General features: G+C 39.7%; 1 protein-coding gene across 1 annotated transcript in view; it reads left to right on the plus strand.

Annotated features, from left to right (window-relative positions):
• The first annotated feature begins 1,341 nt into the window (after window positions 1-1,341).
• The window catches only part of LOC148064096 (rho GTPase-activating protein 29-like), a 53,779-nt gene continuing 39,891 nt past the window's right edge, over window positions 1,342-15,229 (plus strand). The window contains exons 1-2 of the mRNA XM_087810695.1: window positions 1,342-1,482; window positions 2,979-3,371. Coding sequence (XP_087666821.1) covers window positions 3,062-3,371 — 310 coding nt within the window. The 5' untranslated portion in view covers window positions 1,342-1,482; window positions 2,979-3,061. The remainder of the gene's footprint in view (window positions 1,483-2,978; window positions 3,372-15,229) is intronic.

Here is a 15,229-nt window from a genome sequence, read left to right on the forward strand (position 1 = left end):
GGACTGCAGAGACAGGATGTTTAAACCATATCGGACTATTTTTGTTTTTAGCTTATATTTTTATTTATACTTTATATATACATCTGTTGTGTTTTTTTTAACAGTTGCCGAAATTTCGTTCCCTTTTCACTGCCGTGTTCTTCTGTGCAATGACATTAAATGAAAGTCTAAAGTCTAAAGAACATACAGGACAATTGTTTGTACAAGTCTACAAATTGTTTTTGTATTATTTTAAAGATAATTATGAACATTTCGGTTATTCAATTATATTTTCATTTATTATATTATTTAATCTGTATAGATTAGATTAGATATACTTTATCTCTAATTTATGTATTTTTTTATATGCCCACTATAATAAAAAAAAGTCCCTTTTTTACTATTCATTTTGTACTAAACAAAATAATACAAAATTAAAGTAAAAAAGGCAGGTTTTTACTATAATTTTGTACTATTTTGTTAATCCTATTTTATACACATAAATATATCAACCATTGTATTTCATACAGTATCAAAACATCACACATTTTTGTGTCTTTGCAATACTGATAATACATTTTTTCTGATTTATATTTGTATTATTATTATTCGACACAGTTTTATTTCGATCCTAAATGTTTTCTAAAATGGTATTACCTAAGTTTGAACGCTAGATGGCAACATGGTGCATTCTATTTTTCTTCAGGCCCTTTAATTATATATTTGTTGCCCTTTAAAGATGATCAAAGTTAATAAAATCCAACAACCTTTTACAAAATACATTTCTATTTCTTTGTTAAATCAACATTCATCGTAACAACCTTTAATATTCATCGATTAGTCGTTTTTTTTAAAATATATATAAATAATTTAAGGTTTAGTTAACGTCATATTATTGTGTCATTACTGTAATATAACAACGTATTTGACGGTTTGAAAAGAAGTATAATAAGAATAATAGAGATTAAAAAAAAAAAAAGATTAATTTATTATTTAATATATTGATGCAAATATGGTCGCAAACTTTTTTAATGGCTTTAAAATAAATAAATAAATATTTTAATTATGTCAGAAAAAGTGTGACGCGTCCCTAAAGTATTCACGAAATTAAAAAGCTTTAAATAAAATAAAAAAAACAGTTATTAAAATCAAATAGAGCAACAACAATAAAAGTTGAATTAAAATGTATGCTAAAATATCTAATACTTAAAAGTTAATATTTCGATCCACGACGCTGTTATTAAATAAAATAATAAGAAATTCCCATTTACTTTGAACGCGTCACAAAGCAGCGCTTGTGAGCGGCGTCCAGCCAATCAGGGCGCGGGAGGCCGCCCACGTGACGCCGCCTGGACTGAGTGAAGAGCTGCAGCTTCGATGTACAGTCAGATCTCAGTTGAATCTTCTCGCGTCTCTTTCTTCTCGTCCAGCGCCTGCTCAGGAATATATTCTCCGAGCTTTAAAGTCCACTGGAGCTCGTGATGTCCGCCGAGAACCAAACAGGTGAGTTTTTTTAAAAAAAAACGTAACTTTTGCCAGAGAAGCAGTTTTTTGTTTCTTCTTTTAAAGTGTTTGATCAGCATCTGTTGTTTTTTAAACGTATTTAAACTTAAACTTGATCAACGTTTCTTCTTCTATCAATACTTTCCACACACTTTATTTAAAGTTACCATTAAAATAAATAAAAGTAACTTCTCGCTCCACATGACGTCACTCATAACTTCGCTGTAAACAATATTAAAAAAAAACTAAATAAATATTTGACAAGGATTTAAAGTTTTATTTGAGGACGATCCGAGTTGTAAACAAAGTGAAATTCAATGTCAAAAAACTTGAAATGACACTAGTTTTATTGTATGTTTATAAATAAAAAGTGAACTATTTTTAATTCCACGTTCTTTTAAATACACTAAAGTACTTCATCATTTATAAATGTGTTTCCTCAATTTTTATTATTACTATTTCACTGTAAAATAATCTCGTTCCGATTTACACATGACGTCACGGACAACTTGACTGTAAACAATACAAAACGATAAAAAATAATCGATACATTTTATATGGTCATGATCTGTGTTTTAAACCAAGTTAAAATGTATTATATAAACCTGCTACATATCACAACAGTTTTAAACTAATATATTCAAATAAATACGCAAAAAAACTCAAGTAGAAGTCATTAAACAAGTATTTTTATTTGATTTTAAATGATCATAATTTGTGATTTTAACAAAGTCAAATGTATTATATAAACCTGCTACAAATCACAACAGTTTTAAACTAATATATTCAAATAAATACGCAAAAAAACTCAAGTAGAAGTCATTAAACAAGTATTTTTATTTGATTTTAAATGATCATAATTTGTGATTTTAACAAAGTCAAATGTATTATATAAACCTGCTACAAATCACTACAGTTTTAAGCTAATATATTCAAATAAATACGCAAAAAAACTCAAGTAGAAGTCATTAAGCAAGTATTTTTATTTGATTTTAAATGATCATAATTTGTGATTTTAACAAAGTCAAATGTATTATATAAACCTGATACAAATCACTACAGTTTTAAGCTAATATATTAAAAATAAAAACTTCAAGAAATACTTCAAGAAAGTCAGGTAGAAGTATTATTATTTCTACCTTTTCCACGTTAATTTATACTGTATCTAAAGTTCTGTATTAACCACAAACGTAATTAACGTCATTTCTAGTTTATTGTAAACTAATCTCGTATTTAACTTTCAAAAAGCTTATTTAATAGATGTGTTCTGATTTGAACTGGTAAATGGAAGAAAATTCAAGATGGCGGCGACTTCTTAAACATTCAGTTTTGACACAACAACTTGAACTCTGAAGTATTAAAATACTAAACTATACTAAACAATACTAAAGAATTAAGACACCGGCGACGAGATCCTTTGATCCGAAAAGCTTTGCCTTTAAAGTGCCTTTGATTTTGTATCGTCTTCTCACTCAAACATTTATTCTCGCCTCAAGACATCCACGGTCCCGGTGGTGCGTTCAGGGGCTAGCAGACCAAGCGTGCCCACCTGGCCTCTGGGTTGGCCTCGTCCGCTGGGATGCTGAGGAAGAACAACAGCAGCAGCAGCGTCGGCGTCGTCGGCGGCGCCGGGATGAAGCACAAGGACGGCGTGCCGCGGCACCACCACCCCAAGCTCCACACGGGCTCCCTCTCGGCCGGATCTACCAAGACCTGGAACCTGGGTCGCAGCCCCAGGACCCACAACTCGCTGAGCAGCATGGGGCTGACGCCGTTCCCGGCCGAGGCGTCCGAGTCCGCCGACCCGGAGTACGTGATGCAGCTGGTCAACGACGTGCGCTGGTTCGCCGACGTGCTGCTGAACCTCAAGGAGGCCTTCCAGGTCAAAGGTCAGTCCAGGAAGTAGTGAGAAGTCGAGCTGGTGTTTTTGGTCGTCATCGAAATGAACCTCTCTGGAGAATTCCAATGATAGAGATTACGGAAACATCGCAGTCCGAAGTTACAAAGGTCAATGATAGGAGGATTTCATTGAACCCATGACCTTCAGTTTCTAATTCTCTTTTTTGTTGGCTAGCTCGGAGCATGAGCTCCTGATTTTCGACATTATTTTACCTCTATTTTCAATCCCTGCTGGTAATTTTTGTTCCTTTTTTTGAGGTAAAGGTCAAGTCATTCTTTGGGTGTAAAATATAAAGCTAGTAGTACTAATATACCCTTTTTATTGTGTTGTTGGTAAGTCAGGAAAACTATATACTTCAGTTCAAATTCTTTTTTTTTTTTTTTTTTTTTTAGAATCCACATTTCTTAGATTTAGGGCGAAAATTAACTATTAAACTATTTTTTTGATATTTTGTAAAAGTATTCTTATAATTTTCTATAAAGTTATTCAAGGTAATACTCTTCAATTCATGTTAGTTCACATTTTATTTCAAGTATATTTACACAACGTTTTTTTAACGACATATTTTAGCAACAAGCTAAAACCAATCGCAAAACTTTTTCTTGGGAAATTGTCAAAACAAAAGAGTATAAAGTTTTCTCGTATATTACCCGAAAGTGGGAAGAATGAATCAGAATCAGAAACTTTTATTGCCAGTGTTGTAAGGTATTATTATTCGCTGAGCTGTTATTTGACCTTTTTGTTTGACGGTAATTAATAAGACGATGACTTGAAGGTCGCGGTAAAAAATAAGAACCTGTACATTTTCGAGTATTGGGTAAGTTCTCAGTTTCAAAAAACACTTTAGGACCAATTTAGTAGTTGAATGGCAGTTAGCATTCCTGAGCTAATGGATACATTTAAAGTGTAAAGTTTTTATTTAAAAATCTTGTTTTAGGACATTTTAAAGAACACATTCTACTTTTTCTGATATCTTGTGAAATTCCTCCAAAAAAAGAAATTGTTGTCCTAAACTTACAGTTAGCATCTGCCAGCTAACATTCTTAAGCTATTGGCTACATTTAAGGTGTAAAGTTTTTATTTAAAATCGTATTTTAAAGTACACATTTAGCAACAAGCTAAATCTACCTTTTCTTATATCTTGTGAAATTCCTAAACTTATAGTTAGCATCTAGAATGCTAGCTATATTCAGCTAGCATTCATAGCTAATGGCTACATTTAAAGTGTAACATTTTTGTTTAAAATCCTATTTTAAGACATTTAAAGAAAACGTTTTTGCAACAAGATCTTTTCAACAAATGTTTTCCCAACGTGCGAAGAACACATTTTTGTTATCATTTTTCTTTGAGCTTTTATTTGAGGGTCAAATCTAACGAATAAGACTTGAAGGTCATGGCAAATTTTTTTAACAGACTCGCTTCAAAACCATCGTCTTCATCAACCTTCGCTCACTCGTCGATCAGCACCGCCGGCGTCGTCGTGTACAGTTAGCATTTAGCTTGATAGCATTGTTCAGCTAATGGCTACATTCAAAATTTGGCATTTCCGTTGGACTATTTGAAGCGCGGCAGGAATCTGTACCTGTCGTGATGATGAGTACACGGAGGAATGCGTCGGAATCACCGTATTGATTCGAGGTTTCCGATCAATCGTCGCGTCTGTCAAGACGACGGATTCTTATCTTAAATTATCTCGTTTTCCGAGCCGTCGCCGTTCCTTTTGTTGAGCAGCTCGCTCCGCATTCCTCTTTACTCTTCGACATCCAGTATCAGTTCTTGCGGCTTCTCGGCGGTGGACGAGGGACACGTACGTACACATACCGAGGTCCGACGGCAGCGAGGTTTTCCTCGGAGACGTCTCTGGCAGAATATCTGAGATAGTTGCGTCTCGATTTAAAGGATCCGTCTGCATTCTTGAGTCTCTCTGTAATCACTGGATTCTACAGTTGACTCTCCATCCAGGGAGGGGAAGAAGAAAAAAAAGGACAAGAAACTTTTGACCCAAACTACACCTGAGAATGTTTACTACCTTAACCTCGTGACATAAACCAGACCCGGGATCCGGCCCAGGAGCCTTCCCCCCCCAGAACTGACTCTATTGGACTCTTGGAAGCTCAATATTGGACCAGAACAAAAAACTCTTTATTGTCTAAAGAACAACATTTAGTTTTAAGTCTTGACGCCTCTAGAGGCAAATACACTACAAACAGTTACCATTAGAATTTAAAAGAAGTAAAATTAATTTAGTGAGTAAGTAAGTAGTATTTGTATAGCGCTTTTCGAGACCAGGGTCACAAATTGAACAATCAAAACAATACCAAATAAAATAAATACTTAAAAGATCAAGATAACACCGAGACAAGCACAGGAGTCTCAGAGAATCAAGGAAAAGCTAAAAAAAAAGTGTCTTGAGATGTTTCTTGAAGGAGTCAGTAGATCATCAAACACAGATGTTTCTTGAAGGAGTCAGTAGATCATCAAACACAGATGTTTCTTGAAAGAGTCAGTAGATCATCAAACACAGATGTTTCTTGAAGGAGTCAGTAGATCATCAAACACAGATGTTTCTTGAAAGAGTCAGTAGATCATCAAACACAGAGATGTTTCTTGAAGGAGTCAGTAGATCATCAAACACAGAGGAAGATCGTTCCAAAGTCTGGAAGGATTTCTCTCCTCTGGTCCAGAAGTTCAGGAACCATCAGTAGATTCTGATCCACAGACCTCAGAGCCCGAGCTGGGGTGTAAGTCTGGATCAGATCACTGATGGAAGGTCTGACCATGAATAGATCTGAAAGTAAGAACCAGAATTTTAAAATGATCCTGAAAGAAACTGGCAGCCAGTGAAGAGTTTTAAGGATCAGAGAAATGTGAGTTCTTCTACTAGAGCGGCTCAGAATTCTGGCTGCAGAGTTTTGTATCAACTGCAGGCGAGACACATCTTGTTTAGACATGAAAATAATCTGTTACAATAGTCCAGACGGGAATTATTAAATAAACGCACAATAAATGAGTAAATATATATGAATAAAAGTAGAAATTAATTATAAGCAACATCGTTTAAACATTGTGCAACTTTTTTTTACTTTATTGAACGTCAATTTTAAATAAAAAAATGTTGATGGTATTTTTGATGAGTAGAGATGGATGTTTAAGTCTAAATGTCATGAGTTAGAACTGAGGGTAAAAATAGACGTGAACGATAGATGAGAATTTTATATTGAAGTTCCTTTTTTTTTTATCTAGTTAATTTACTCCAATGTACCTTTAGTTGTAACCGCTATTAAATCGACAATACGTTTTTACAACATTTGATAATACTCTTATTTTACTAATTTACTATCCTTAATTTTTGGTTAAAGTACGGCTTAGGGGCCACAGATGGCCCTTTAAATCTGTTTTTTTTTTTTTAAATCCTTATGACGTCGTTGTAGATCTGATCTGCATAGAAAATGTTTTTATTTCTTATTGAATTAACTCTTAATACAACTTTATTAAACAAGTTATTTGTTAAGGACTTTTTTTTCTTTGTCCATTTAGTGAACATTTTCTTTTCCCTGAAAACTATTGAGATCATATTAGGATAATAAGTTTTATATATATTTTTAATGAAAGGTTTATAAATATATTATTGAAAGATTTATTTAATGTTTTTTGGACTTGTTTTTTCCCCCAAATTCCCATCATTTTTTGGATCTTCACTCCCCTCTTTTTACTCGAGGGCCCCTCGCGACAAGGGCCCCTGATGTAGTTCGAAGAAAACTGGAATAAATGGCAGCGTCTGTCTTTCATAAACAGCGACGCAGACTCTCAAAGCTTTTAATCCTTTTTCAAAAAGCTTCTCATGAGTCACGCCGGGCTTTCCTTCGCCGTCGTCCTCGCGTCTACTGTTCCTGGATCAGCGACCTTGAGCTGAGAGAAGCAGCTTCTTCTGCAGAGCACTGGCTTGAGGAAGTGGACGAGGAGCTCGGTTCAAATGTCATGTTGTTCTCTTCTCACTCGGAGCAGTCGGCGGCGGCGAGAGTTACAGTTTGAATACTCGGGTTCACTCGAGTGTCAAGTGCTGTGACTGGGCTTTATTTTGAATCTTCTGAAGGCTCCTCAGACGTGAGCAGAAGATTGAAAACTGAAAAAGGACGACACGTCTGTCGATAAAGTGTCTTTCTGTCTCAGGAATGTTTCGATGTGATTGTAGAGTCAGTATGTTGTAGGGGCGTGTATTGACACGATACAAATGTTTCACGATACAGTGTCAATGATACGCTATATTGTGATACTGTAGTAACAAATATATATATATATATATATATGTGTGTAGTATTGTCGAGTACTTGACTCTGGTGTTGTAGAATTTACAGACCACATGACTCTTGATGAAGTCCTAACTGCTTTCATTTGTTTTCAAACCAAAATATGTCCAAACATCAGCTTTAAAAGCTGCTGGAATCACTGTATCCTCTCGTCCTCAGTCATAACTGCTTTCATTTGTTTTCAAACCAAAATATGTCCAAACATCAGCTTTAAAAGCTGCTGGAGTCTCTGTATCCTCTCGTCCTCAGTCATAACTGCCTTCATTTGTTTTCAAACCAAAATATGTCCAAACATCAGCTTTAAAGGCTGCTGGAGTCTCTGTATCCTCTCGTCCTCAGTCATAACAGCTTTCATTTGTTTTCAAACCAAAATATGTCCAAACATTAGTTTTAAAAGCTGCTTGAGTCCACTGTATCCTCTCGTCCTCAGTCATGACTGCTTTCATTTGTTCTCAAACCAAATATGTCCAAACATCAGCTTTAAAAGCTGCTGGAGTCACTGTATCCTCTCGTCCTCAGTCATCGCCACGACCCTAAGGGATTTAATTATCTGGGTTAAAAAAAAAAAAATCGAATTATCTTATATGAAATATAAACCAACTATGATGATGTGATTTGAAAGCCAAAACAAAAGCGGCCGAAAGTTTGACTGCAACACAAAAACGAAAAAAACGTGCAGATGTTTTACATGTTAACTGTTAATAAAAATAGATTTAATTTACAGACACTTTGAAGATATACATGTTAAATTAAATACGATTTTAAAACACAAAAAGGTCGAGACGGTGCTTTTGAATATTGATACGGTATCGTGAACAAAAAAACCTTTAAGCGAATCTATATTTTTCTACATATAGTCCATAAAGTATCTTCCTTTTCTCAATGTCCGCTGGGGGCGTGCCCCCCCAGCCATATACCACCTGTCGATGTAAACATGAAGTTAAATGACGGTTCTGTATGTTTGCCTTGTGGGTGGACGCGCCGTAAGAAACCCCCTCGGGTGGAAAGGAATGTTTCGGTTTCGGCTCCGGATTCAAAAACAGCGTTTCATGTTTTGCATGAAAACACGGCGTCACCGAAAACATCCACCTGGGCTCCAGGAAAACAGTTTTGCGAAAAAGATCCCGTGGACCCCCTGCCGGGACCCTCGCCTGCAGGCGACACGTGCGGGGTTCGAAACCCCCGCGGCTCGCGAGCGCCGACGGTAACCAGAGCCGCTTATTCACCCAAACAATTTCACACCTAAGGAATCCACAGGGTCAGGCCGCGGGTGCAGGATTTACTCCCTTTTTTTTTTTTTTTCCACTCCCGGTCCGGCCTCCAGACACGGATCCGTCTGTTTCGAGGGCTTGTTGCTCAACGGCTGTGGCAGAATGTAAATCAAGAAAAGAATGCAGGGCTTTAAGAATTTTTTTGGCCTGAATTAGTGACCTTTGTCCTCGACTCCCCGTCGCCCGGTTCTCGTTCCCCCTGATGATGAATCCATGACAATAATCTAGTTTATGCTCGTATCTTTCGTTCTTACCAAACCTGCCTCGAAATTTTCGTTTCCTTCCTGTTTGCTGTGAGAAAAGAAGAAAAAAAAAAAGGTCTGATGCAACTTCTGCTTCTGCAACTTCTGCGTTCGTCTCTGGTGCTGCGTTCAAGGACCGACGTCATGAAGCAACGCTTTTCCGTCGAGGGGTCAGTTTTTCTTTTTTGGGGAAAATTCAGGATGAAAAAGGACTCACACAGTCACTGCCCCCCCCCCTCCTCCCATCCCCCCACTCTCCTGCATACTCGGCATTCCTTTAGAACAAATGTTCACTTGTAGATCTGGTGCCTTTTCGATGAGGACTAGGTGTGAGGCTGGTTTTTCGTACCCAAAAAATAATCCATTAAAATCGCAGTTTGGGTCGCCGAGCTCTGAGAGTCCAAATGATGGCGCTGACGAGTTTAAAAAAAAATCCTCGTGAAGACATCTACGATAACTTTTTGTCAACCGACCAAAATTGACCGTTAAAGAAGACTTTCTTCTCGTGGTGGACCTAGAAGTTTTCGGCTCAACATCATTCCTTGAGGATCCGAGGCCCCGATCGTAACGATATTTAAAATACTAAAGATTAACCTGATCTGGGCGCTGGGGGCGTGTCCCCTCATCAGAGCTAGAGCCATGCATTCTCTCTATTCGTAGAATGACGTCGGGCCTGCTCCGGGGCCGACTCGGTCCACATTCCGGTGACATTCCCGCCGTCGAATTGGGATGAAAAAGATCTGGACATATCTGTTAAAAGTATTCCTTCAGATAAGAGACTGGTTCTAGGAACTCGTCCAGGTAGATGTACGTTTGTATTCCCCTGGTTCGTGGACGGGTTAGATCCGATCATCTGGGTCAGGGATCGGGTCTGATGTGGACCCAAAAGGTACGATCGGAAAAATTGGGAAGAATTGGTGGATGGATCATTCTAGGCCAGACCTTTGGAAGAAGTATCTTGTCCTTAAGACTTTGTTGGCTTGATCAGCTCTTGTGTTACAGTTGTGTTGTCGTCTCGTCACCACACACTGGATGTTTTGCTGTCAGCGTGTTGTCAGAATGTTGCTCAGCATCTTCTGACAGCAGATAGTCATCGCTACATTATCCCGTTCATTCACTTCCTTGAACGCATCTCTTTGTTTGAACCTTTAGCGTTGCATCGGGTCCCTGGTCTAGTGGGTCGTTCTTCAAGAGTTGCTCTATTGTCAACCACCGCTGACTATCTGATGTTCTGGTATCTCGAAGATAAGGCCGTCTGCAGGTCTAAAAAAAAAAAGGTCCCTATCCTCACTCCTGACACCATCCAGGTCGTCTCCTTGTCTCTTAAGATTCTCAATGATCTCTTCAGATTTTTCTTACTTTCAGAGCTATTCATGGTCAGGCTCCTCCTTAGATCACTGATCTGATCCAGCCTTACACCCCAGCTCGGGCTCTGAGGTCTGTGGATCAGAATCTACTTATGGTTCCTGAACACGGTTCAGGACCAGAGGAGAGAAATCTTTTCAGGCTGTTGCTCCTAAGCTTTGGAACGATCTTCTCTCTCTTTGTGCTTGATGGATCTACTGACTCCTTTAAGAAACATCTTAAGACGTTTCTATTTGTTCAGGCTTTTCCTTGAATTTCTCGAACTATTGTGTTGTTCTCAGTATTATCTTGATCTTTAAAGTATATACTTTTTTGAGTATTGTTTTGATTGTTTAAGCGCTTTGTGACCCTGGTCTGGAAAAGCGCTATATAAATAAATATTACTTACTTACTTACTTACTTCTTGGCGCTTTTCCACGACAAAGTTCCAGCCCTACTCGACTAGACTCTGCGTATCCACCGTCCCCTACGACCTACTCGCCGTAGTGCCGCGAAACTTTGAAGCTTATGGTTTACTCAGAAAGGTTCTGGACCTCGTCCATGGACCATGGAACCACTTTTTGTTCTTACAGTGTTTTATTAAATGATTTGTTTCTTTTATTAGGATTTGAACTGATTACGCTTCAGAGACGTCCCTCTCTGGCCAACTAGTGACCGGCTTTCGATCAACTTTTTTCGGGCTCACTTGGAAACCAGATCCGGTAGTTGCTACTTTGCAAATCCCCGCTGACTGATCTGATTTTTTGGCATCTAAAAGATAAGCATACACTCTTGTCTGGACCTCGTCCATGGACCACGGAAGCAAATTTTTGGAGCAACTCCCTCTTGCAAGTTTTTTTTCGTTGCGATTTACGCCAATTACAAGAAACATCTTGAGACGTTTTTATTTGTTCAGGCTTGTCCTTGATTTTCTGGAACTCCTGTGTTGTTCTCAGTATTATCTTGACCTTTAAAGGTTATATTTTATTGAATATTGTTTTGATTGTTAAAGCGCTTTGTGACCCTGGTCTGGAGAAGCGCTATATAAATACTACTAACTTACTTACTTACTTATTACCCTCCAGTGACGTCAGCATTGGTCATGAACATCTTTTTATTTCCCGGTTCGATCCCAAATAGTTTCTGCTTAGGCATGAAAACGAAACAGAAACCAGGTACAAATGAGTCAAGTTAAGTGTAGGAGGGCTGGTGGGAAAAGGTGTATTTCTTACTCCAGTCCTTCCTGGAAGACTTGCCTGGATCTCTTTGAAATCCTCCTAATTCTTTCTTCAAAGCGTGTCAAAAAGCAACAGGTATATACGGTCAACGCCGAGGCACCACCGGCCGACTCGTGGAAACTTTTAATTGTTTGACAACTAGAGAGAGAAAGGAAAGATTTGTGGTCCCACGGCCATGAAGCTACAAGACGTTCTCCTTGTTGTCTGGCTGGGATTTACGGCTCCGGTCACTCGGTGTGTTTGTGTAGATCGGTCACACTGGTGACGACGGGGGGGATTTACTGGTGAAGAATGTCTCAGCCCTGGGATTGGGGCCGGATGACTCGCGGAGCTGGTTTCTGCTGGTGTTGATTTAAAAAAAAAGAAATGTAGGGCAGCGCACGTGACGCTTCTAACAGGTCGACGCGTATCGGAGCGAACGATCGCATTCATGGTTGATATACAAGATTTGTTTGATCACGAGGGACGAAGAAACTTCCCTCGTTTAAGTCGGAGTCTGGTGAGGTTCTTGTACACGTTTGCATTAACAACGTCTCAATAAATAAAAAAAACTCAATATATTCATTTATTTTTCACAAACTTTTCGCATTATGACAACATTTATTTTATAGCTTTGTTAGCTTGAGGCAAAAATAAATAAACAATTACAATGGTGCCTCATACATTTTCACATTAGCTAATTTTAATGCTGTATTAGCGTGAGAAACAATTATTTAATAATGTTTTTTATCAAATTATATACATATGTATGTGTAAAACTTTTCAACTTTCCATAAATCTATATTTCTTACTAATTTTTTCGTGTTTTTGTAGCTCTAAAATAATTTATTTACCATACTTAATTAAATCAAATGTATCCGTCTATATGTTTTTAATGCCTGTCAAAATTACTTTTCTTTTATTCTAAAAATAGATAAATAAATAATCTTTATAAACAGTTTTTTTTATTCTTTTACAAAGATAATCGAATGATTCAAAAGTATATGGCCATCGGTAGTGAGTATATAGAATATTTTGTTTTATTTCATTTATTATTTCTGTCCTGTTGCCGATCGCACAAGCTTCTTCTTCGCCTCTGCCGTTCAAAGTCACCGTCAGACTCTGCAGTCGTTGTATGCAAATGCTCTGTGTGTGGATTCCTGGAGAGTTGTTGATATAAGGATGTCAACTCGTCGTTGCACCTGCTGTAAAATTCCTTACAAAGTGTAAAGGGCCCGCTGTGACAACGAGGCCCCTCCGGACCTCACACCGTGTCGTGGCCAAAGGTTCTGAGTCGCTGTTTACAGAAGCGCCTGCTGTTTACTGTCTGTGTGATACCAGCGGCTCGTCTGCGACTCCAAACAAGGTCTGAGGATCACGGCGAGAGGCACCGACCATCGTTTATTTGGACACAAAAATGAGTGTTTGCAGGATCCGGAGCAAACGGATCCACCTGTCCCCGGATCGGGTTGCCGGAAGCTCAACGCCGTGAGCTTGTGAAAGATCTCGAAGTGAGGTTTTGTGGCGTCTTCTCATCAAAAAGGATGCCGTCATCGTGTACCTGAGCCGGAGCAGATAGTGTTTGCGTCGCCTTGAGCTAAAAACGTGTGACTCATGTAAGACTTGTGTCGGTACAATCCTGACAGAGGGGCATCTGTTCCAGCACAGAAGAGACTTTTCATCCATGTGAGTAAGCGACGACCAACAATGTGTCATCAGCGTGGAATCCTGGCAGACGGATCCACTCCTGGAAGGAAATCAGTCAATCATCCGGTGCTGCCGGTGCAAATCCCTCGCCCCCCCTTCCTCCTCCTCCAACCCCCCTAGACCAGAGGAGTGATTCGGGGCCTAGGCCGCCGCCGCCGCCGCCTCTCGGTAAAGCCCTGCAGCTGTTTCCCAGGAAGAAATGTGTGCGTCACCAAATTACGCTGAGGCTTGTTTCGTGTCGAGCGGCCTGCGTGTCCGGACAGGAGGGTTGATTGGCGGTTGTTATCGATGGGGGGGGGGGAAGAAGAAGAAGGCTGTTCCCTCCGCCGGGACACCTGAAGACTCTTGTTCCATTGATCCTCCCCAACAGTGTTCAACATCCTCAGTCATTACTCTCATCAATCATCCTTTGCAGGAGCTTTTTATTTTCCCCTCTAGTTTTTACTTTTCGGAAGCCCCTCTGGTTCCCGAGTCACGCCGCATTCTTGCCTTTGCTGCCTAGAAGGTCTTTTGCCCACTTTTAAAACCGAAGTTCCCATCATACACGTTTCAAAGCGGGGGGTGTTCTATCTGGAATCTGAAAGGTTTCATCGTTGTATGGCCTCTAACCGCTGCTGCGGTTATAAAACATAGCATGCCATTCAAAACGAATCAATGTTTTTTTAATATGGCTGTTGCGTTTTCCTGTGTCAGGGGCCTGTTCATGCTGGGCGTGGTGGGATGGTCCTTCTTTCAAAGACATCTCAAGTATAAAGTGACCGTCTCCATCCCCTGATACCGACACCATAGCTCCAGAAATGTAGGCAATCCCTGACTTCCCTGACCCAAGGAATCCCTTAAGTCCGTCTTTGGAATCCATGGTCTGAGACCGGGATGCTAAAGCCACCTGAACCGGTTTCTCATGGAAGGTGCCTCTAAGTCTGTCCTGGATAGCCTAGGCGTTCAAACCTCACGCGACTTTTCATCGTGCTACTTAAATTCACTCTTGTTTTTGTTGTGTTTAACCGGCCTTGCTACATTCTCGGAGGCAACGGTGAGACTAAAAGGTCCGATATACTGTACTCCTTGTGTTGGGAGTCGCAGTACTGTCCCTCCAGTGACATCACTCTCTGACCAATAGGTGGCCATTGACAGCCATCGTTTTCGCAATGGCTCGGCTCGCTTGGAACCACCGCGAAGAAGGTACCCAAAGAAAAAAGTACCGTGCCGATGGGAACAGAACAAAAAAGGTCCAGTCAAGTAGAGTAGGGTTATTGAAAATGAGTCATAAGTGACTTCTCAAGCGGCGTCTACTAAGGTAGGTCCATCTCACTGCGACTTTTACCCCAAGTTCAGATTGTTCCAACTCGAGACATCGGATTGTCGCATCGCCCATTTCGTCGTAATGGCGCCTAGTTTAGTCTGAACGCATCTTGAGATGGTCACAAATCACAAGGACATTACGATGAGCACTTTATGATTCACCTCCTCCAAGTCCAATCAGCTCCCATAAAACACGAGTCAAGGTTGACAGGAAAAGCAAACGGAGTGTCGAGTGGACCACCAGCCCGTCCCCACCTCTGTTGAAACAAAACAAAGCAAGCCGTCGGCAGTGTTGGCGATCACAGAGGGGGGGGGGGGCCGCCATTAAACAATACGACCCCGGCGCGATGGCCGGCCGCCGTTATCTCCCGGCGGAACAATGCCTTCAGCCCACACACACACAACTAGCTGCGATGTTTTCCACTGCGGTTCCTCCACGCCTTCGCTGCGACACTCA

This window comes from Callionymus lyra, chromosome 16, assembly GCF_982586985.1.
Source record: "Callionymus lyra chromosome 16, fCalLyr1.hap1.1, whole genome shotgun sequence".
Classification (NCBI taxonomy): domain Eukaryota; kingdom Metazoa; phylum Chordata; class Actinopteri; order Syngnathiformes; family Callionymidae; genus Callionymus; species Callionymus lyra.